The 22618-nt window shown below is 41.3% G+C and overlaps 2 protein-coding genes across 3 annotated transcripts in view; both read left to right on the top strand.

The window, feature by feature from the left end:
• PARP1 (poly(ADP-ribose) polymerase 1) overlaps positions 1-14874 on the top strand; it is a 28425-nt gene extending 13551 nt beyond the window's left edge. Inside the window, exons 10-23 of the mRNA XM_042888310.1 lie at positions 23-265; positions 1060-1128; positions 1951-2083; positions 3237-3432; positions 4624-4752; positions 7007-7090; positions 7956-8078; positions 8468-8596; positions 9292-9390; positions 9874-10026; positions 10326-10453; positions 10885-10946; positions 12009-12123; positions 14046-14874. Coding sequence (XP_042744244.1) covers positions 23-265; positions 1060-1128; positions 1951-2083; positions 3237-3432; positions 4624-4752; positions 7007-7090; positions 7956-8078; positions 8468-8596; positions 9292-9390; positions 9874-10026; positions 10326-10453; positions 10885-10946; positions 12009-12123; positions 14046-14127 — 1745 coding nt within the window. The 3' untranslated portion in view covers positions 14128-14874. The remainder of the gene's footprint in view (positions 1-22; positions 266-1059; positions 1129-1950; positions 2084-3236; positions 3433-4623; positions 4753-7006; positions 7091-7955; positions 8079-8467; positions 8597-9291; positions 9391-9873; positions 10027-10325; positions 10454-10884; positions 10947-12008; positions 12124-14045) is intronic.
• Positions 14875-18303: 3429 nt separating this feature from the next.
• Positions 18304-22618, top strand: part of LIN9 (lin-9 DREAM MuvB core complex component) — a 38180-nt gene continuing 33865 nt past the window's right edge. For both annotated transcript variants that reach the window (XM_042895156.1, XM_042895155.1), the window contains exon 1: positions 18304-18382. In XM_042895156.1, the coding sequence (XP_042751090.1) occupies positions 18304-18382 (79 nt within the window). The remainder of the gene's footprint in view (positions 18383-22618) is intronic.

Raw genomic sequence — 22618 nt, 5'->3', positions numbered from 1 at the left:
CCTCTCTTTTCTGCCTCTGCAGAAGAGGTGGAGAAAATGAGCAAGAAAATGGAAGAAGTGAAGGATGCCAAAGTTCGTGTGGTCTCAGAGGAGTTTCTTAAGGATGTGAAATCTTCCAGCAAGAGCTTTCAGGAGCTTCTCTCTCTCCATGCAATTTCACCTTGGGGTGCAGAGGTGAAAACAGAGCACCAGGAGGTGGCAGTGGATGGGAAGTGCAGCAAGCCCCAAAATATGAAGAGTGCTGGGAAGGTCAAAGAAGAACAAGGTGAAGAATGAAGTGATTGTTTCTTCAGGGCCCTGTTTAATGCTCTGTGTGCACAAAGAAAATCTGGGTATAGTCTAGCCTCATCCTTTCCTAGAGTTCTCTGATTGTTTTTTCCCTCATAGTAAATTTTAAATAATCAAGCTTTAGGTAAGACCAGGTTTAAGTGAGTTTGAAGCTATCTCTTGACAGCTTCTGTCTCAGCGGCACTCTTAAAATCATAGAATCATTAAGGTTGGAAAAGACCACTAAGATCACATAGTTCAACTGTCAGCCCATCACCACTGTGCAGTAGTCTTCACAACTGCCACGTCAAGCTTGCATTATTCATGCTGGAAAGTGAACAAAAGCATTAGATATGCTCAGCTTCTTTTCCATAGCCCCCAAGCTTTTAGCTTGTCATCCGGATTCGTGTTATTGGCAATAACAGCAGCAGGATCTTCAGGAGTACTGAATGTCTGTCCCACATGCCCTATGAAGTTTTAAAGTCCCACTTAAATACAACCACAAATGTGACTTCTATCTATTGTGTAGTTGGAAAAACAATATTGGGGTCGGGAGGAAGGAAGGTAGATGTTATCTGGGGAGATCTTGGTTTTCATTTTCTTCTGGGGGGTGGCTGCTGTGAATTAGCTGCTAAAGGCAGGTGAAAAGCCATTGAAGTGTGGTGGTTTTATTCTGGAAATCTGATTTGAAGCCTCATTAACGTAGTAATTATGCAAATTGAGAATTTATATCTTGATTCAAGTCAAACTGTATTGCCTATGTAGGAAAAAATTATCTTCTTATCCTTGCAGGACCTAGCAAGTCTGAAAAGAAAATGAAGCTAACAGTTAAAGGTGGAGCAGCAGTAGATCCTGATTCTGGTGAGTGAGAACAATAGCTGAGCCTTCACCAAAGTCTTCAGGATTCATGATTGTTTGCAGCATTCTTATTTTTATATATATATATATATATATATATATATTTTTTTATCTTGTGGAAGGAAAAGGTTTTTCAGTCATTAATGTAAAAGTTAAGGATGCTGTAAAAGAAAGTGGTGTTTTTAAGACAGCTTTTCTTGCTATCAGAGGAAGGCAAGAATTCCTTGCCTTAAAGCTTGGACATTCTAGAGTATTCTAATGCATCTTTCAGGAGGTCCATTTAAACTAAGGTATACACATTTTTCTGCTTCAGAAACATGTTAGAGGAGTGGATAAAGGCTCAGGCAGCAGTGACAGTGGCTGTGGCATAAGCATTTGCTTCAAAGACTCTTTGAGCAGGGGCAAATGATGCTACTCTCCAAATTGATTATGTACAGATGTTGTCCTTAGAATTCATACTGCAACTAAGACCAGCCTTCACTTTTTCAGTTCATTTTTTAATGTGACAACTGTAAAGCTATATCTCTCTTGAGAATTCTTCTAGCCAGTCATGCAGTGTTCAGGGCTGGATTCTAGGTTGTCCTTTCTCAAATGTACAATTTTTTTTCAAGTTAGGGTTGAGGTTCATTCCAGTGTACCTAAAAGCATGTACCTACAATGTGTTGAAAAGTAAGCTTCAAATAGTTTTTAATGAGCATGGTACCACTGTTCTTTCTGATATTTTGTTAATTTTCTCACAATTTTGAAACACCTGGGTGAACGTGAATGTAGGAAAGAAAGCTAAAATAGTAACCTCTGTGTTGTAATTCTGTTCCTTCTTTGTAGGCTTGGAGGATTCTGCTCACGTCTTTGAAAAAGGTGGAAAGATTTTCAGTGCAACTCTTGGCCTAGTGGATATTGTGAAAGGAACAAATTCCTATTACAAACTGCAGCTGCTAGAGGATGACAGAGAGAGCAGGTGAGTTCAATTTTCCCTAGAAATGTCTTTGTTCACTTTTTTCTAGTAAGTACTGGATTTTTGGTTTCTACAAAAGCAAGAAAGGAGTACAGTGTTCTTGTAAGGAGTTATGGATAAATGTGTTTGTTTAAAAGAGGTGGGAGGGGCTGAGGAGGAGCTGTTGAATTGTCTGGTAGCATTCATTTGTGTATCCTGGAATGAGTGAGGCACATACGAAGATATCCAGTTAACCCAGTCCAAAGAAGATAGCAGGAAAGTCACAGTGCTCTGTGACTGACAGCCGCCCATGAAAATACAGGTTTTTCTGTTTTAACATTCAGGAGCCCAATCATGAAGTATGTAATGTTGGGAATCTTCCCCATATTGTCCAACTTAATTTTGTCTTCTAATTGCAGAGCTGTGACCTTGGGAAACAAAATCAGATTCTGTCTCTTAACATCACAGTGTAGTTCTGACCCAGAGGGGTACTGAGGCTTAGCAAAATACAGTGAAAGGTCAGGAGGTGATTGTTATCAAATGTGGATCTGTCCAGTGGTTGTGCTTCTGATAACAGATACAGAAATTGAGAGGGATGTGGCTGGTTCCTGTATTTGGAGTTTGTGTCTGGATCTGTGATCCAGAGTTTGGATCTGGATTCAGATGGAGGGTTCCCAACACCTGTGCTTTCTGCCTGACAGGTTGGAAAAATTGATTGCTGAAGCTGTCCAAGTTAATGTTAGTAAAACAAACAAATACTTCAGTTATTTCTGTTGTCCCTAAGAATCTGAACTCTATGACTTCGAATCACAGGCTTAAGTATGTGTGGTGTTTTTTTCCCCTAAATACATGAACTCAAAAGACTGAAGATGTGTATTTGTAAAAATATTGACTCAAGTGGTAATTGCTACTTTATTTCTTTCCCCTTCTCTCTCTCGCTGTGCATGCATTTATCTTCAGAGCTGTACATCTGGTGTGTTTACAGCAGGTGTTCTTTACACCTGTTGTTGGACATAGACTCTGTGGTGGCTCTTCTGTTGCTTTCTTGCAGAATGTCTCTCCTTAAATTAACGACATGCAAATGGCTGATTCACAGTTGCAGAATCAGTTTCATTTGGACTAAGATCTAGAGCCAGAGCCTTCACATCTGCTCTTTTCTCGCGTTTCGCTTCTCTAGGTATTGGGTGTTCAGATCCTGGGGTCGTGTGGGCACTGTCATTGGGAGTAACAAGCTGGAGCAGATGCCATCAAAAGAAGATGCTGTTGAACACTTCCTAAATTTGTATGAGGAGAAAACTGGCAATTCTTGGCATTCAAAGAACTTCACTAAATATCCCAAAAAATTCTACCCACTGGAAATAGACTATGGACAGGTAACTGTTAAATGTCCCTGTGCCAGGTGGAGCATTGCTCAGCTGCTTTCCTGTAACTCTTCTTTCTGCACTCATTGACACTTTAACTTGAGGGATGAAGTGCTGGGGTTTTGCTGCACAAATAATTAATGTAAGCATAGCAAGGAAACTGCTGGGAGGACAATTATTCTTGTTTACTCTGTGTAATCTTACAGAATTTGAGATGAAGTAAGCAGTCATTTCACAAACTCCCTGTTTTATTTTATTTAAAATAGACACACTTCATCTGTTTTCTGCATTCAAAATCCTCCCAAATGGTGAAAATCTTATGCAGCCCAATGCTTAGTGTGCATGTTGGGCAAGCTGAGGAGGAGAAAATATTTGTTACCAGTAGGATTTGGCTGTTTAGACATCTGTGCTAAATAGGAATTCTATTCCTTCTGCCCATTGGGAGTGTATGTACGTAGATAAAGACACCCATAACTTAACCTTTTTTCAGGTGACATAGCTGAATGCTGCTAGTAGCTATAAAGACATCAGAGAAGATGTTTTCAAGACATTGTATTTTTCTATAGCCACATTACTGGATGTTGTGTTTCAGCGTGAAGTAGCCAATGCTTAGCTTTCTTTCTGGAAATTTGAATATTGCAGCAGGAAACTGTTGTGCTGCAGTGTGCTGTGGCACTGAAGTGTCTGGCAGATGCTTTATGATGAAACACTCTACCCAGGAAAATTCCTAGGAAGTATTGCTTCTAACTGATGATGCCTGTACTTACTGATGGCCATTTTTATTATAAAAATGTTCTGGAACTAAGTATTGTATCTCTACTTTGTTATAAAACAGTGAAATAAGCATTCTTTTTTTTTTTTTTTTTTTTTTTTTTCCATACCGTGGTGTCTGCAACAGAATCTTGCAGAACAAGTGAATACTGCTGTTTGAGGTAAAGCAGAGATGCCGCAGTTCAATTCCTTTAATTCTGCCTTTATTTTACAATGCTGCCTCTTGAAACGCTTCTGCCCAGTTACTGAATAGGTGGATTTTTGACACCACTTAGCTCCAAAAAGTCAGACCAGCATCCAATGCTTCCTATGAACTTCAGGCTAGTAATATTATATGTCCACTAAATTGGTTTTGACTGGATACCATGGCTGCCAGTCTGTTACCTTTTCCTTTGTGATTTTACTAATTCTGGTACTACGTTTTCTTCTCAGGATGAAGAAGCTGTCAAGAAACTGACAGTGGGTGCTGGGACTAAATCAAAGCTTGCTAAGCCAATCCAAGACCTTATTAAGATGATTTTTGATGTGGAGAGCATGAAGAAAGCTATGGTGGAATTTGAGGTGACTACACGCATGCATGTGTCTCAATTATAACTTCCATTTCTCTCTATATCATACTTGCACAGCCTGAAGTAAGTTCTTTGCAATCCAGCGTGTATCATACTTTGCAGAAGTCACTGCTAGTTTTAGATCAGCACTGAATAAGGTCAAGAGTCTGACCAAGGTTTGACAGGCTGTGGAAGTAGTAACTTACTTATGATGCACATGAGCGTGTTCTTTGTTCTACAGTGGGGAATGTTTGTATCAATCTCCTTCTGAACTGCATCAAACTATAGATTTTGTTGTTGTTTTATTTCTCATTTGTTCTAATGATACCCTGTTTTCATCCTTTCTTCTTTCTTTCAACTTTTAGAGATCAGTCTGGTAGTATCTCTGCTTGCATTGAAAGAGCAGAGATCCTGCAGGTTGTGTTAATACAAGTCAGACAGATTCTAGATAACAGATGTCAGTTTTCTTCAGCCAGCTTAGTTGTCTTCTTCTAAGACTTCATATTTAAGCAGCTTATCTGAATGTTTTCAGATGTATTGCCCGACATCTTGTATTGCTGTAGGTTAGTTATGTTCTTGTGTATATTCAATGTCTTTTTTGATTGTTTTTCTGAAACAATAATAATAGCTTGTACTTGGAACTGGCAAAAGGCTCTAGATCATCTATTGGGATGTCATCTGGCTTTGTAAAACTCAAACTCCGTTAATTCCTACAGCTGCACGTTTGTAGGAGACATGAGAATCATAGGACTCACTTCCTACTAGATTTGTCTCATGCTGCTGCTGGACAGCTGTTTTTCTTTAGAGGAGGAGTTTTTTCTCCTAGTCTCATGTTTCTCCGCATCCTCTGAAAATGGCTGTATGATGCATTTAACGAGCCTGCTGTTGAGCTTTTCCTTCTATCTAGGCAGTCTTTCTATGCCTAAATTGTGAGTTCTGAAGCACTTTTCTTCCTGCTTCTAACTTAATTTTTGAGAGTTTCCCCTCACCAAGTGAACAGAGTGTTATTACAGTTATCCATGTCATTGCCTTGCATGAGGCTGATGGCTACAGGGCAGTCTGTTCCAGTGTTTTGCCCTCTTGCATGGGTAAATATCTCCCTCGCTCCTCATGACATCCTGGCACATGCAGCTCTGCAGCTAATTCTTCATGTTCCCCTCAGTGTTCCTCACAGTATTATTCTTCAAATTTGTCCTCAACACATGATCAGTTTTGAAGTCTGTCTTCTCTTTTGCATCCATCATGGCTTCTCTTAGTAACTGACTGTATGTATGCGTAGCAGCAAAAAGTAAGAGCTCTCCTTAGCCCAATACAAGGTGGAAATCTCTGTTTAAAAAAAATCACTTCGGAGCTTTTGAACCAGTCTCTGTAGCTCAGAACCATCTTCTGAGTTCAGCTTGCAGAGAAGACTTGCACACAGCCAGGGTTCCTTGTTCTGTAGTGAATGAATAACATATAGCTTATCCAGATAGTATACCATGTACATGGTTTCATAGAATCTTTTGTCCTTGAGCTGACTCATAAACCCACCAAGTAAAGTAAATGCTAGTTTCACCTGCAGGGTGTATGATGAGTATTGTAAATAGTCCAGAGAGTACATGTGTGATAAATGACTCCATTGCTGTTTACTTTTGCTATGTGCTTTTGTATTCAGGCAGCCCATAATTGTGCAAAGATTTAATGCAAATCAAACTCATTCAGGATCCACGAATACAAAAGGAACAGTGACAAATGAAATCAATTAATAGATAAATGTAGGCAGTCAAGGCATCAATTCTGACTTAGTTGCTTTTCATTTTTTTCAGTCATGGATGTGAAATATCTCAAGTATCTTGTAACCTCTTTACATTTGTCCATTGATTATTGTAGTATTAAAGCTGGGGGCTGGAAGAGAGTGTCTAGGTTTTACATGTGTATACAGAAGATCTTATGGGCAAGAATTCATTCTTTCATATTGCTTCATTGTTAGCCTGAAATGTATACTTACCAGAAGGATTCAGAAGCACCTTTGATGGTAGGTTAATACTAAAATCCCAGTCAGACACTTAGGATGCATTTTGTGTTACTCTGCCACGCTTAGTCTCCTGTTGCTGTATTGCTTTGTTTATAGGACATCTTTTCAGTAGCAAACACTGTCCTTCTGATACCATTCCTTGATTAATACCAAGTCTGAAACATGAACAGATTTGTTCCCTGGAAACCAGAGAGATGGTGCTGCAAAAGTTTCAGTGTAGTGAAATCCTGTTTTAATTGTTTCCAACTTTCAGATTGACCTGCAGAAGATGCCACTGGGGAAACTGAGCAAGCGACAGATCCAAAGTGCATACTCCATCCTTAATGAAGTTCAGCAGGTGAGTGTGGCAGATGTTTGAGCAAGTGGGGTGAATGGTGAGCTGTGTGTGTTGCTGGAGGTTTCTTTTGTTCTTGCATAATATGAGAGACAATGGGAAGAGGGTGTGTACTTCTATCTTAAAAGGACTGGTGGAAACCGTTTTGTTGAAATGTAAATGATTACTGATTTGTGTGAAGATCTGAGCTTGCTCTTAGGTGTAGAAGAGTATGTGGTTTCCACGATGAACTAGTTAGTTCTCTGTTGTTGTAAAAGTTTAAGCAGTGTTTGTATCTTTCCAAGTTTATGTAGTGCTTTTACCTACTTCAAGCTCTTGTATCAAAACTTCAGCTGGCGAAGCTGGTGTTGCCACCCCAGAGAATCTGTTCGAACATGAGGGTAGAAGTAGTCGACTCAAGGAAGCAATCTGGCTTGATGACTACTGTATTTACACATCATGACATGGACCGTTCCAAGGATTACTGCATAGTACTGCCTGAAAGAGCTTGCAAAAGTACATGAGCATATGCTGCTGTTTGTTTTGTTTTGTTTTGTTGGTTGTTTTTTTTAGTCCTGGGCACCTTGGGAAAGCATTGTTTAAACGAAGTTTTGATTTCACCTTTCTTAGAACACATCCACACACGTACCTTTATTTTCCCTTCTGGAAAGCATAATCCCGTTAGATTTTTTCTGAGCAAGCCTTGGCACTTACTATGTGCAAAAGAATAAAGCTGCCCCTTTTACTCCTTTGGTACTTACAGGAATTAGATGATTTCTATTGCTGCTTCTGTTTATTTGTTCTCAAGTATCCTGTGTACACCTGTTGCTGTGGAGCCATATTCTGGCCTATTCAGTAATTTTCTTTTGCTGCTTCTTGTCTTATATAGGCAGTTTCTGATGGTGGTTCTGAATCCCAGATCTTGGACCTCTCAAATCGTTTCTATACTCTGATCCCTCATGACTTTGGGATGAAGAAACCACCTCTTCTCAGTAACTTAGAATACATTCAGGTAATTACTAGAAATAGTATGCTGTTTGCAGGCAACAAACCTAATACTAGACCAAATTCATGAAGCGTGAAGTATTTTTTCAACCCCCAGCTTTTATGAGGTTAAGCTTGTGGGCTTTTTCAGAATATCTGATTTTTTTTTTTTTGTTGTTGTTTATTTATGTGCTTACATATGGAGATTATATATAAGGTTTTAGAAGATACATAAAAATAGTTATAACATGTGAATAGATGTGTGAACACCTGTATTATATACAGGCATTTATTTAAAAGGCAGTCTTGTTAAATGCCAGTGCCTATGCTTCACGTAAATCTTTATAATTTGGAAGTGTTCTAGAGTTACTCTGAACATCAAAGATGCAAGTAAAATAACTTATTTAAATTATTCAGGCTAAAGTGCAGATGTTGGACAACTTGCTTGATATTGAGGTTGCTTACAGTCTTCTCAGAGGTGGAAATGAAGATGGAGATAAAGACCCAATTGATATCAATTATGAAAAGCTTCGAACTGATATTAAGGTAAAAAAAAAAAAAAGTGACTGACCAGGAATGCATGCTGATGTCTTTTTGGAGTGTTAACAGATCACCTAAGCTCAAAGTGGACAGGTGTACTGGCATGAGTTCAAAGAAGGGCCACCAAGATGGCTATGGTGCTGGAGCACATGTTGCACAAGGTGATGCTGAGAGACCTTGGGCTTTTTAATGTGGAGGAAAGAGGGGTTTGGGTGTATCCTACTGGTGTGTATAAATTCCAGGTGGGGTGAAGAAATAGAGAACATCATAACAGACTTGTTTTATTGTGGTGGTATACACTGGCAGAATGAAAGGCAATGGAACAGATTGAAATGATTGAATCTTTTTTTTTTTTTTTTCCCCTAACTGTGAGAGTTGCCTAGAGAGGCTGTGCTGGTTCTATCTTTGCAAAGTATGACTGGACTCAGACTATAGCGATCTGCTACAGCTAATCCTGCTTTGAACAGGGTGATTGAAAGACGTGCAAGTTTCCAGAGGTGCCTTCCTGTTGCCACCAGCAGCAGTTCTCTGGTTGAGTGCTTTCTGTAGACTTTACCAATTCACTGGTTGAGGATGGATTTCCACCTAAATGATCAAATAGAGAGGCAGCTTAAACTGGGCAGCATAAAATGAATGTCTTCATTTTATAACAAGTTTGCTAATTTGTATTCTAAAGAAACATCTCATTTGCTTCTATGCAGGTGGTTGACAAAGATTCAGAAGAAGCCAAGATTATTAAACAATATGTGAAAAATACTCATGCTGCTACTCACAATGCATATGACCTCAAAGTTGTGGAAGTAAGTATGAGAATACTGGGATTTAAGTTCATGCAGGTTAACTTTCAGTCTATTTAGTTGCTTATGGCTTCAGTTTATTTTTGAGTACTGTCTCATTTCCTGTGTTGAAGGCAGATTTTGATAGGCCAATTAGTATTTTATTAAATAGAGAAGTCTAGACAGGGATGAGACTAAGCTTTTTTTATTTTGCCTTAATTTGCTGCATAAAAGAGTAGTCATCTGAAATCAAGCTTCAATTCCCTTAATGATTTTTTTCAGAAAGCAATGGTCTCGTGAGAATACAGAAGAGAGGGTAAAGGAGTAATACGGTTCTCTGTGATCAAGGCTACCTCTTTTGTGAGCATGACATAGCAAGCTGTGAGCACTGAAGAACATTTAGATCAATTCTCATAGTAGATCGGCCTGTTTGCCAGATTGGTTGCGTGAAAGTAATGGCTAATTTACTTAATAGTTCTTTTTCTCCTGTCCCATTTTGAATTGAAGATCTTCAGGATTGAACGTGAAGGAGAGAGTCAGCGTTACAAGCCATTTAAGCAGCTCCATAATCGCCAGCTGCTGTGGCACGGTTCCCGCACCACCAACTTCGCTGGTATCCTCTCGCAGGGTCTCCGGATAGCTCCCCCTGAAGCTCCTGTGGTATGTTCAACAGACAGATTCTCTGGTCGCCTCCATCCTTGTGCCCAGAAGTGATCACGGTCGGAGAGAATCTAAACAGTAGGATTTTTTGGGGGGGAGGACCCAGCATTGTCTCTGAGCACAAAGACAGCATTCAAAGTCCAGAGTGGGTTGCTGTATGGTGTCTATGAGAGTGTGAGTTCCAGCTTGCTTTCCTGAGAGCTCAGCCAGATGGATTCAGTACTGCCTTTATATTACTGATGTTATTATATGAATTTTTCAATCTCTTTTTCCATTTCACTCCTTCCCCTTTGCTGCAGACTGGCTACATGTTTGGAAAGGGCATCTACTTTGCAGACATGGTGTCCAAGAGTGCCAACTACTGTCACACATCTCAAGCTGATCCAATTGGGTTAATACTACTGGGAGAAGTTGCCCTTGGAAATATGTAAGTAGCTCATTAGGAGCATTTTCTAAACATGCTTAAGGGTATTATAATAGAAGCTTATATTAAAATTGAAAGCTGCTTCTTCAGTGTGAAAAAAGAGCACTTTGTATTTCTTTAAAAACAACATTGGCCTTTTTTGTCAAATGAGAACTGTTGGGCGGTGTAAAAACATGCTGGAAGTCCAGAATCATGTTGTAAATGCCAGTATCAATAAAATTAGTCACTGAGATGAAGTATAAAGGCAGCTGACCTTCAGAAAAATGGAATTTAAATTAAGTCACCGTAATCTGAAGCCTGAAAAAACATACATACATACATACATACATACATGTATGTATGTATGTATGTATTTATTTATTTATTTATTTATTTTTACCAAGAAATTTTAAGATGAACATCCAACACTGTTGTATGTTCTTTGTGCTATCCAGGTATGAGCTAAAGAATGCTTCTCACATAACAAAATTGCCCAAAGGAAAACATAGTGTGAAAGGTAAGTTCTCTTTGGTAATGCATTTTTGATTGCAAACTCGTTTTATGTCTCTGTTCTTTGTGAATAGACCTACAGTCTTCTCATAGCTGTGCTTCCTTAAGCATTTGCATAATATGTAGCATTATGATTGCATCTGAATGCATGTATATAGAGTGTTTTGAGATGAGTTAGTACACTTGAAAATGTAAAACTGAAGTTAATGGGCTGCCTAAAGTTCAGGATGAGACTTCCATTTCCTAGTACAAGAAGAACAAAGTAAGGTGGATTCTCCACTTTCATACTCTCTTTCAACAACAATACAATACGTTTTAGAAGAAGGATGAGAGTTTAATAGATCAGAGGAATAATTGTTTAGCTTTCAAAGCACATTGGAAGCTAGTAGCAAAGGGAAAGGCTAAGGGTGAAAGTTCAGATACAACAGCTGTTCTCATTACATTTCTATCAGCAAAAGGTAGGGGTAAAAGAAAAATGAGAAAAGACTTCATTCTCTAATTCAAGCACAAGTAATAGTAATCATGACTGTCTTTACAGAGATAGGAAAGGTCGATAGCATTTGGTAGTGAATGACTTTTCTTGAATGCTCAGTTTTGAGAGGTTTAATAAATGAGTTTTCTAAAATTTATTAAAACACAATCTAACACTTTTTCAGTGCATTCCAACTGTTACAAACGTCAAATTAGATTTGTATTGAAGAATCTAGAGAATGAGAATTGATTTATTAAAACTTCCTGAAAATTTTACGATGTTCACGTGTATGTGCTAAGATACGAGAGCAGTAAGGGTAGTCTGATCTGTCTGGTTGTCTAATCGGTATGACAAAGCTAGCAGCAAAAAGAGAAACTATTCTTTTAACATAGCAGAGTACAACTACTATAAATGCAGCGGTGCTGAGCTGAACAAACTGACAATGTCTTCTATGTTCTCTTGAAGATATTTTTCCTCCCAGTCAATGTACGACAACATATGGAATGTAATACATGACTGGCTGAGTCTTCTTCTTTATGTGCAAAGTCTGATGTCTGCCTTCAAGATTTGTTAAGTAATGTTTTTTTCCTTCTCTAGGCTTGGGCAAAACTGCACCTGATCCCACAGCCACTACAACCCTTGATGGTGTAGAAGTTCCCTTAGGGAATGGGATCTCAACAGGAATTAATGATACCTGTCTTCTGTACAATGAGTATCCTTTGCTGTGACATTGGTTGTGCACTTGGTGTTGTTGACTTTAGCAGGTTCTTGCTAATACTGGTCAGGAGTTTTGCCAGTGTTTTGATTTTTAGATCTGTTTTTGAGTACATGTGTTAGACTCTATTTTCAAAAGGAGATGATTTTACAGTTGTCATGCTTAAGTTATCATCTTGTCAAAAAGGAAACAGTACACATACCAAATTAGCTGTTGCTCCAGCAAGACTCAATGGCTTAAGGTATTGAAGTGGCCTGGATGGATGTTGCCAAGTACCTTGCTCTGCTGATATGTGCCAGAACAAGGGAAGGGGAATGCAGCCTGTGGTTTTGCATCACTCAAACGTGGTTTCTTTCTCTGAATGCTGTGGCTGGTCAGCTTGGCTGGGAGGAGATGGAGGAGCAGGCTACTTGGAGTCTCATCACACAGCTTCTCTCAGGTCCTCCACATCCTTTTCAAATATGAAGGTAAACATCAGAAAGTCTCTCAGAGCGTGTAGCCTTTAAGCCTCTTTCCAGGCAGAAGTGCCCCCAAATCAGCACTGCTCTGAGAATGTTGTGAGAATATGATGTCTATAGTCTCACTGTAAAGATTGTCGAGTGCTTGCTTGCTATCAATGAAACATATAGATAATTAATACAATCTCCGGACTATGTAGAAACTGGCTTCTTGGTAAGTTGTTTTCCTGTTAGAAGCAGACTTACGTTGAGATTTGAGGTAAATTTGTGGCCTAAATCATTAAGAATAATTGACAAGAACTGTATTCTGAAAAAATACAGTGCAGCCACTTAAACATTCCAGAGCTGCCAGTAACTGTAGAACTCTTCCAGATTTGTTGTTTTTGTTCGTTTGTTTGAAGGAAGTAAAGATTAGTGAGTTTTTGTTGAGAGGCAGCAGTAGAACTTACACATAGCTTGTGGCCGAGAATGCTAGTGGAATCCTGAGGTGCATTGAAGAGTAGCCAGCAGGTCAAGGGAGGTGATCCTTCCCCTCTGTTCTGCCTGATGAGGCAACATCTGGAGTACTGTGTCCAGTTCTGGGCTACTCAGGTCAAAAAAAAGAAGCAGGGATCTCCTAGAGAGCATCCAGCAGAGGGCCACTAAGATGATAAAGGGCCTGGAGCATCTCCCTTATAAGGGAAGGCTGAGCAAACTGCATCTGTTCAGCCTAGGGAAAAGAAAACTGAGGGGTGATCTGATCAATGTTTACCAATATCTAAAGGAAGGTGAGAAGCAAGTGATTAAGGCCAGGCTCTTCTCACCAATGTGTAGTGATAGAACAAGGAGCAGTGGCCTAAAATTTGGCCATAGGAAGTTCCGTACATATTGAAGAACTTCTTTATAGTAAGGGTGATGGTGGACAACTGGTGGTACTGTTGTCCATCTTCTATGGAAATATTCAAGACATTCAGGACCCATCTGGACATCTACCTGTGCAGCCTATTCTAGGGAACCTGCTTTAACAAGGGGGTTACAATTGATGATCTCTTGAGGTCCCTGCCAATCTCTACGATTCTGTGATGCCAGGTCTGTAATTTCAGATCTCATTTAAGTTATGTTGTTCCACTATTTAGGTAGAAGGAAAGACATGGTGTATTTTCTACCTGACAAAAGTAACATTCAGGAGGTACAGCTCCGTATCTAAGACAGTTCACTTGCCTGCCACTCTGGATTCTTGCTACACCATCATTTTTTCTCCCTGTGTAATTTAGTTGACAGTTTCTAACTCATATAGGATATTTTCAGATTCAAAGATAAATCAAATTTAAAGATTCCCAGCTTGAAATGTTAGAACTGCGTAATCACACAAGTAACTGATAACTTTAAGCTCAAGGATGAAGTTTGACTATATTTAGAGTTTAGAGTTTTTATGTGTTTTTAATATCAACAGCTGTAATTGTTCCTTAACATTCTTCCTAGATATATTGTGTATGATGTTGCTCAGGTAAATCTGAAGTACCTGCTGAAACTGAAATTCAACTATAAGACATCACTCTGGTGAACAGTAATTAGGAGTCCTGTTAGTTATACTGTAGTTGCACTATAGTGTTGACTTCTGACATGCTTAAGCATTGACTTCACTTATCAAGATACCGAGAGCTAAACTGCAAGAGCGGTTACTAAATCCTATTTAGTACAACAGTTAGTGAAAGTTTTTATATAATGTGGCAACACAAGGACCTGAATTCTGTTGAGAATGCGTAGTTGGTTTTGTGTTATACCACTTCTATTTGTGGGGGCTATCAAGTGTTTCTTTCGATTGGCCGAACAAAATGGATGACAGCAACAGCAACAGAACTGTTTTTTAGCCAGAGGTGGGCAATAGCAGAGAAGGAACTTGAGGGTGTTTGTCATGTTTGCTCTGTTAGGGTTCCCACTTGTTTAAGATACCCTTTTTTTTCAGTTTTCATTTTGAATAAATGATAAATGTGCATTTATTTTGAGGTTTAAAAAAAAATAAAAGATAATTTCATACTAACAGCTTTACGTTTCAAAATTTCCAAATTGTTCTGCTTTGAGTAATCATTTAAACGTATCTGCTGGCGTTTTCTAGAAGATAAATCTCTCTGAAGGTCAAATGCCAAACATTAAAATCTGCAGCAGTCTTACCTCAGGAAGTCATGGTGAAATGAAAATTTGGACTTTCCACTGAGACTTCATCTGTCAACAGCTGATGTGGTAAACATGAAAAATGAGCTTGTAGCTGTTTGAATCTAGTGTTGGCCCCAATAAACCTCATTTAAACATATGCTTTCAACATGATGTAAATTGGTTGTTGTAGACTCAAGCCTTATGAACTCCAAGTTGAGTTTGGGTGTAAGAGGGTAAGCTTCACTTATCATGGCCTGGAGTGAGGTATATTGCCACTCTGTGGGTACACTTGAATTTCTTCTCTTGAACTATCAATAGAAACTATAGCAATTTCATTGTTTAGTGATGGTTATTATTGAAACCAACTCAATTTCAGTAAGTCATTGAGCAACACAGAAATAACTTGACCACAGAGCATCATCAGCATAACTTCTGTTCTAAAAGTACTAATTTCCCTGAGCCGTACATCCACCTTTTCCTCTAGTTGTGAAGGACAGATTGTCTAATTTCCTGGTGCAGTTCTGCATGGACACTGCAGTTGGTATGTTCTGCAATCAAAGTTCCCTTCCCAAGAAAAGACCATTCAAGCTTATGCTGACTATTTGTGTGGAAATGTCAGATCTATTTCCTGAGATGTGGTGATGTTCTGGTGCCTTCTGAAAGAGGAGCTCCCAGCCAGAGTGGTTCCTTACAATGTAGTTGTTTCCAGGATTCTTGAAGGAGAGGAGGGTGAAAAATAGTAGATGGAAAACCAAGGAGAGAAAAACATGGGGATTGAGCAGGTAAGTTGTGTGACTGGAGGACAGCTGAATTGAGAAAATCAAATGAGGGTGCTGTCCGTGGGTTTTAAAAGAAGTGGAAAGAGTGGCTGTTTTCTTAAGATTTTTCAGTAGCTTTGTTGATGACTAATTGTTTCGCTTACAAAAGAATTTTTGTCTGTGACTTAAATGCAATCTTTCCACTCTCTGCAAGAAAATATGAGAACTCACTCCATTTAGTTAAGGTACATTTTTTTTTCCTCAGAACACCAGCTTGCAGATCAGTTTGGACCAGGAAGTAAAGATAGATGCTTTTGATGTGTCCTCTATCATCTATGCCAGAGGTAGCTCAAAGTCCCTTCCTGCTCTGAGAATGTCCTGCTCTGAGATGACTATAAACATCAGGCTACTGTAACAGTGCAAAGGAGCACTTTATGATGTGCATGTAGCACTGCTTTAATTGCAGCATGAGCAAGTGTATCTCACAGTCTCTAACCTTGCACGGGCAGCTTCCCCCTAGGGCCTGGCTGAGGAAAGCTGCACGGTGACTGCAGATAAAGGCGTCTGGAGGATGCACCCAGAGCAGAGCTGGATGGATGGGTAGGCCCACTTCTGTCAGAACTGCTTGACAGCAGTGAGCTGTTGAAACATTGGGTCCCGTGACTTCTTTTCTAGAGGTGTGTTGAGGAATGACTAATGATCTAAATGTTGAACTATGAGCAGCAATGTATAAATATTTAATCATTTGTCTTTATTAAATAAAGACATTTAAAATGTCTGAAAATTTTGTTGTCCAATGGCTTGCAAAGGTTTAAGGTAGTCTGTACATTTATATCAGGTGGGTAAACTGAAGGAACCCAGCCTAGGTTCACTAACTGCTAACTTGTAAATAGTGATTTGTCCATTTTCATGAAAGAAAGAAGTGGCTGAGAAATACAGCGTGAGTTGCCCAGCTTTGTATTATCATTCATTTGCTCCAGTGCAGAGGCAGCACACGAACCAATGGGCAACTGTGGGCTGTTTTCACAGAAAGTGAGATGCAAGTACAGCCTGAAGGCAAGCAGTAGATACAGCTTTGCAACTACTGAGAGGAGAAACCATTGCTTCCCCCTTCATTATGAATTCTCATTGCATAAGGTGGGACTCCCTTCACAAGAATGTCCTTGATTTTCTGAAGAGAACACTTGTGGCTTCTGCCAGTTATCTCTGCCTTTCTTCCTACTACCAGGCCTGCCTAGAGTTTGTGCTATGGTGGCACCCTGCTGCTTTCTGTCCCTGTGATGTAATGCTATCTGTGCTGTGCTAACAAGGTTGTGGACCCGCTGATTAGGTGGTGGTGTAACCTGTGTTTTAACACCATCTGCAGTAATTGAGGAAAAATGGAACTGGTTTTTGCAGCATTTCAGCACACACCATTAAGGGTAGTTGCTTAACATGACCCTCTGGGAAAACTAATAGCATGAGTGAAGCCAATTTAAGGATCTTCCTCCACCTGTGCAAGGCAAGAGAGTCAGCAATACCTAATTACAGGTTGTTAGCAGTGTACAGAAGTTCTCTCTCATGGTGTGTGTCTATCAGTACAATTGTGTCATTTCCATATTGCACAAGCATGAACTGCAAATTTGCCCAAATGATATGAAGATGCACTGGAAGCATTGGGTGTTTGACAGTCCACAGACTGGCAGAAGGCTCTGGTGCAGCTTTGTCAGTCATGTTGATGTGGCTTGGAAACACCATGCACAAAAGATGTAAAAAACACAGAATGCAGACATACTGCAGCATAAAATAGTACTACAGACCAAAATAGTTTATAACAGGAATCCTTTTTGCACAGATTGCTGCCTTTTCAACATAATGAATGGTAATAGCTCCTGCTAAATATTTTCCAAATGCAGAAATATCTGGTGTAATGCTGTTTGGAGCTGAGTTTTCCTTTCTAAGATGACCAGTAGGAGATGTCTGGGGCATTGAAATCTTGAGGTAAAGAGAATCTGTTAAAGGTATTATCTTTGAGTTGGTTGGTTTGTTTATTTTTCTAAGTTCATCTTCATTTTCCCACCCCCAGAAATTGAAGCCCTGAAGAGTGGTGCAAAATGTGACTGTTGTTAAATAAATAAATAAAAGTTTTATTCCTTCACCCTCCCCTGAAATTGCCTTGCCTTGGTGAATACTGTACCACGGAGGAGGTGCTAGGTAACTGCTGCTTTCCTGTCCACATTCCTGTCTTCTGTGGGCTCCCTGATCTCAGCTAGATGCTTATAGAGATGCAAATACACCTGCCACTCTGTCCTGCATCGCAGCAGGTGCTATTGGCAATGTGTTTCTTTGTGAAATGCAACGCTCACTTCAGGTTTCACTAAGATGATATTGTCAATTGATTTTGAATTTAAATTTGCCTTTTGATTGTTTTGATGGGTGTGCTTAAGGAAAATAGAACAGTTTACTGTACATGCACCATTGGATCAATTGCTTCCAAGGGAGGGCAGGAGGCTGTGGAAAGACTGTGCCCTGAGGGCGGTGGGCACAGACCAGGCAGCCCAGGGCGGCGGGCTCGGCTCTGTGCCGGAGCTCAAGGAGGGCTGGGGCACCGCTCTCAGACTTCTTGGGTGGTGCTTCGCGGAGCCACGAATCGGACTCGCTGATCTTTATGGGTCCCTTCTAACTCCGGCTGTTCTGTGTTTCTACGCCGCCTCTCGGGCTGCGGACGGAGCGCTGAGGCAGCTCAGCCCGCGCTGAAGCGAGATGCCGTTACGGCTCCGCGCACGCGCCCCGTCGCGCGCCTCGCCCGCCAGCGCCGCCTCGCGCAAGGCTCCGTCTCCTCCCCCACAATGCACCGCGCCAGGCAGCCTTTGAAAAAGCGGCGCGGCTCGTTCAAGATGGCGGAGCTCGATCAGCTGCCTGACGAGAGTGAGTAGCGACCCGTGCCGCCGCCACCCCTTCGCCTCTCTACCGGGCCACCCGCCACCGGTCCGCCTCCGTCTCGCCGCCGTCTCGCCGCAAAGCGGCGGCCCGAGCCTCCTCCCCAGCGAGTGGGCTACCCCCCCGCCGCCGCCGTCACCCGTCCCCGGCGAGGCCCCGGCCCGGGCGGCGGCGCGAGGAGGGCGGCGGGCGGGGGGCTCCCGTTCGGGAGCGCGACCCCGCCGCCCGCGGAGCTGCGCGCTGCGGGCCGCCGATCTGCCCGGGCGCGGTGGACGAACGTAACCGGGAGGGGTGCGCGTTGCCGGGTGTGGGGGCGCGTAGTGCGGGCGGGGCGGGCGCCGCCGGGGGCTGCGGGCGCTGCGGGGGGCCGGAGGAGGCTTCCGGGACCCCGCGTCGTGTCTGGGGGGGGGGGAAGGCCGGTCCTGTGGGATGGGGACACGGGCGGACGGGTGTACCCACGTCCAGACCTGTGTGACGGTGTGGGGTTTGTGTGAGCGTGGCATTCAGAGAGCGCGAGGACCGGGTGGAAACTGGAGTACGGATGAGAAGGGCGTACCTTTCTTTGTGTGTGGATTCGAGCACCGTGTGCTTGAGTGCTATAAGAGAGGGCATTTTCAGTGTAAAACGTTCCTGCTGACATGTTGTCCTCCTAAATTATATGGCAGTCTTCCTAAGATGATGTTTTTCAAGTGAGTAACTGAAGCTACTAGTATGCCAGGAGGAGAAAACATGAAGGGAAAAAGGGGTGAATAAAGGAGGAAAGATTGTGACTTACTTTGGGTTTTGTTTCGTTTTTCTTTGTGCTCTTCAGTGACATTAGAAGTAGTTAGTGGGACAGCATATGTGTGCTATGGTTTGTAGATGAACTGTTAGCATGTGCCATAAAAACCCTAAACTGCCTGCTGGAAAAAATAACCCAAGGGTTCCTTGATACTCAGTAGGGGCTGAACAGAGTTCTCAGCCTGCAAGGACAGACTCAGCAAAGACAGGCTGAGAGAGCTGCAGTTGTTCATTCTGGAGAAGAGAAAGCTCTGGGGAGACCTGAGAGCGGCCTCTTGGTATCTAAAGGGGGGCTGTAGGAAGGAAGGGATCAGATTCTCTAGCAGGGTTTGCTGTGACAGGACAAGTGGAAATGGTTTCAAGCTAAAGAAGGGGCGATTTAGATTGGACGTAAGGGAGAAGTTATTTGCAATCAGGGTGGTGAGGCAGTGGCACAGGTTTCTGATAGGTGGTAGATACCTCATTCCTGGTGACGTTCAGGGTCAGGCTGGAGGGGCTCTGAGCACCTGATTGAGTGACGGGTGTTCCTGTTCATTGCAGGAGAGCTGGACTTAGATGACTTTTAGGGGTCCCTTCCAAATCAAATGGTTTTATGATTCTATGAATTGAAGCTTGTTAAGTGTGTATATATATATATATATATATGTATGTATGTATAGTATGTGTGTGTGTATGTATGTATATATGTAGAGAGAGAGAGTAGTTTTAGTACTCTTTGTATTGCAGTCTTCCCCTTACCCTATTAGAGATATTTTGGAACCCTTTTGTTTATAGTGACATGATGAGCAGGAGTCAGAGTCTATGGCTCATAGAATATCCTAGGTTGGAATGGACAGGGATCAGTGAACCCAACTCATAGCTCCAGTCAGCACCACCCAAAATCCAAACCCTTTGAGAGCGTTCTCCAAACAGTCCTTAACTCCTGTGCTGGGGCTGTGCCCACTGCCCTCTGGTGATGAACCTTTTCCTAAGCCCCACCTGATCTTCCACTGACACAGCTTCATGCTGTTACCTTGGTTTCTGTTATTGGTCACTGCTGTGCCCGCCCCTCTGCTCTGGCATGCTCCTCAGTCTGAAACCACTTGACACTGAGATCAATCGTTGTGTTTTATCGTGTGCTTTTGTAATCATTGCTGTACTTTAAGAACTGATACTTACAGCTGAAGATGGCATCTGAGTAAAGAAGGTTCAGAGACTGACAGAGGAAAAGATGGCCTTTGTGAGAAGCAAGTTGGAAGGTTGAGCCTGTGTTTCTTACAGGGGTGGTGCACGATGGTACTCATGGGTGAGGTGGAAAGGAGTGAGTGAATTCGCTGCTTGCAAAGGGTAGGTGCATTCCTGTAGGCAGGCATCAGTCATAGCTACAGAAACTTGTGGGTGTTACTTTTGTGCAACTGTTTACATAGAAGTACTGGTCTGAAGTATACACTTGTATTTTTACAAGATCAGTGGTGTTACTGTTACAGGTCTTTGTGCAGCACCTTCCTTAGCTCCGAAGTATGTGCCTCTTACAATACTGACTTCAAGGCTTGCTCATGAGACACAGATGTTGTAGGCTTACATGAGATATTCACGTTAGTTTATACAGGAAAAGTCACCTGTTTAATAATTAGTCACTGCATGGTAGAGCATGTTTTACAATATGCTGTATTTTTGCTATTTTGTTCTTAATGAGATTTGTTCTAAGGAGAGAAACAACTAGATTGTTAATGCACAAAGGCTTTGTTGCAATGATCTTTGTGTGGAGCCCATTGCTGTTCTATGAGTTATAAAGCAAAAAGGAGTTTACAAGTAAAAGGGGGCCTCTCCTCAATGGCTTGGCCCAAAGTCTTGTAGATCACATCATGACTATTGTCAGTGCATAGTCATGACAACAGGCATTTTGATAATGGATTTCAGTTTAATAGTTTTACATCTTTGTAGAAAGTGACTCTGATTATTCACTAAATAATTCAGCAGTTTAGGAAGGTACGCAGACCAATAACCATTTCTTTTTAAAGTTACTCTGCCGCTTTTCCGAAAAAAAAGAAATAAAAATCACTCTTGGGATACCCAAGAGGTTTAAAATCTCTTTCAGACCTGCCACTTAGTGTCTATTGTTGTTCTGAATGTCAGCTCTAGCAGAACTGTGCTTACATAAAGCATTGCAGAACTGCAAATACACGCTAGGCTAAAACTAGGGCAGCTGGTAATTTTGGTGAACGTATGTACAACAGAGTAGTTCTGAATTTTCAGTGATGCTGTTTTGTGCATTGCCGTGGTTTGTGAACGTGCCAAATACTTCTGTAACAGGAGGTAGCTTGGGGTTGAGATCCTGCTTCTGACTGCCTGGCGTGGATCTTACAGCTCTGACAACTGCAGGGAGAAAAGGGTTAACAGCGTGATGTGGCCAGTATCATTGTTTTAACCAAGGAGATTTATGAAGGATCATCGAAAACTAAGGATGGAAGCTTTACTCTTCCTTTGGTACAGCTCAGTTGTCTATACTGTACCTTGTTAGAATATGATAAATGCAAGTCACGGATCAACTAAGAGAGCCATAATTAATAGAGAGTAGCATTTTATTGCTTATTAGATCTATTTTCCATTATCACTGGAACAGTGTTTAGGTTACTGTTCCTACTTTGATCATACCCACACTCCAGAGAAAGCACTGTGCATTTCAAGAGGTTAAGTCAATATAGTTTTCCCTTTGGCACCTTTATGTTGCCTACAGAGCACCAGTGAGGTTTGCTAAGTGTGCTGTTTCACCTGGAACAGATACCCCAATGCACTGTGTTAGCGTCACGTAGAGTTGTGCTGTAGTATAAGCCCTTACCGTGGTGTGGCTGTCACTGAGTCTGCCTGGCACGTGGAGCAGACACACAGTGCCTGTATTTGTGAAGGTCAGGGGTAAATACAGACCTTAGGAACAAGGTCACTGCAGCAGAAGCCTCTGCTTGGTGCAAGTAGGGGGTTTTAGTTGTTTTCATTGGACAGAGAGGGACCTTCATGTTTTATGAAGTGCTGGTGAACTAATAGAAATGCGGAAGTTTTCAAAAGTATGTCTTGTGCTTCCATTCCTATTCTTTCTACTTTTGGTGAACCGGATGTTTTCCAGTTACGCTGTAACTGTCGCTATATCTGGATCTTTTGTTTCCTATTCGATTCTTAGGCCAAGCTTGTATTTTCATTCTAGGTTGATTTCACACTATCTTCATATGGCTTTCTGTATACAATCTAGTTTGTAAGGGTTAATAAGCATGAACATCACAAAATTGTGTTTGGAATCTTTCGTAGTAGTATAAAGATAAGTGTCTGAAATGCTAGGGCAGCTCATGACTAGCTTACATGTGATCCTTGTGACTTCTCCAGCGTAGATTGTAGTCAATAGTAAATTGTAACTGGGTTTTCACATGTAATTCTAATTAGACACAGTGATAAGAGAAATGAAATTTTGTAACA

This window comes from Lagopus leucura, unplaced genomic scaffold, assembly GCF_019238085.1.
Source record: "Lagopus leucura isolate 7727_CA_CO unplaced genomic scaffold, USGS_WTPT01 Super-Scaffold_73, whole genome shotgun sequence".
Taxonomy (NCBI): domain Eukaryota; kingdom Metazoa; phylum Chordata; class Aves; order Galliformes; family Phasianidae; genus Lagopus; species Lagopus leucura.
Note: the sequence above shows the minus strand (reverse complement) of the source record. Positions and strands in the feature narration are given on the sequence as shown.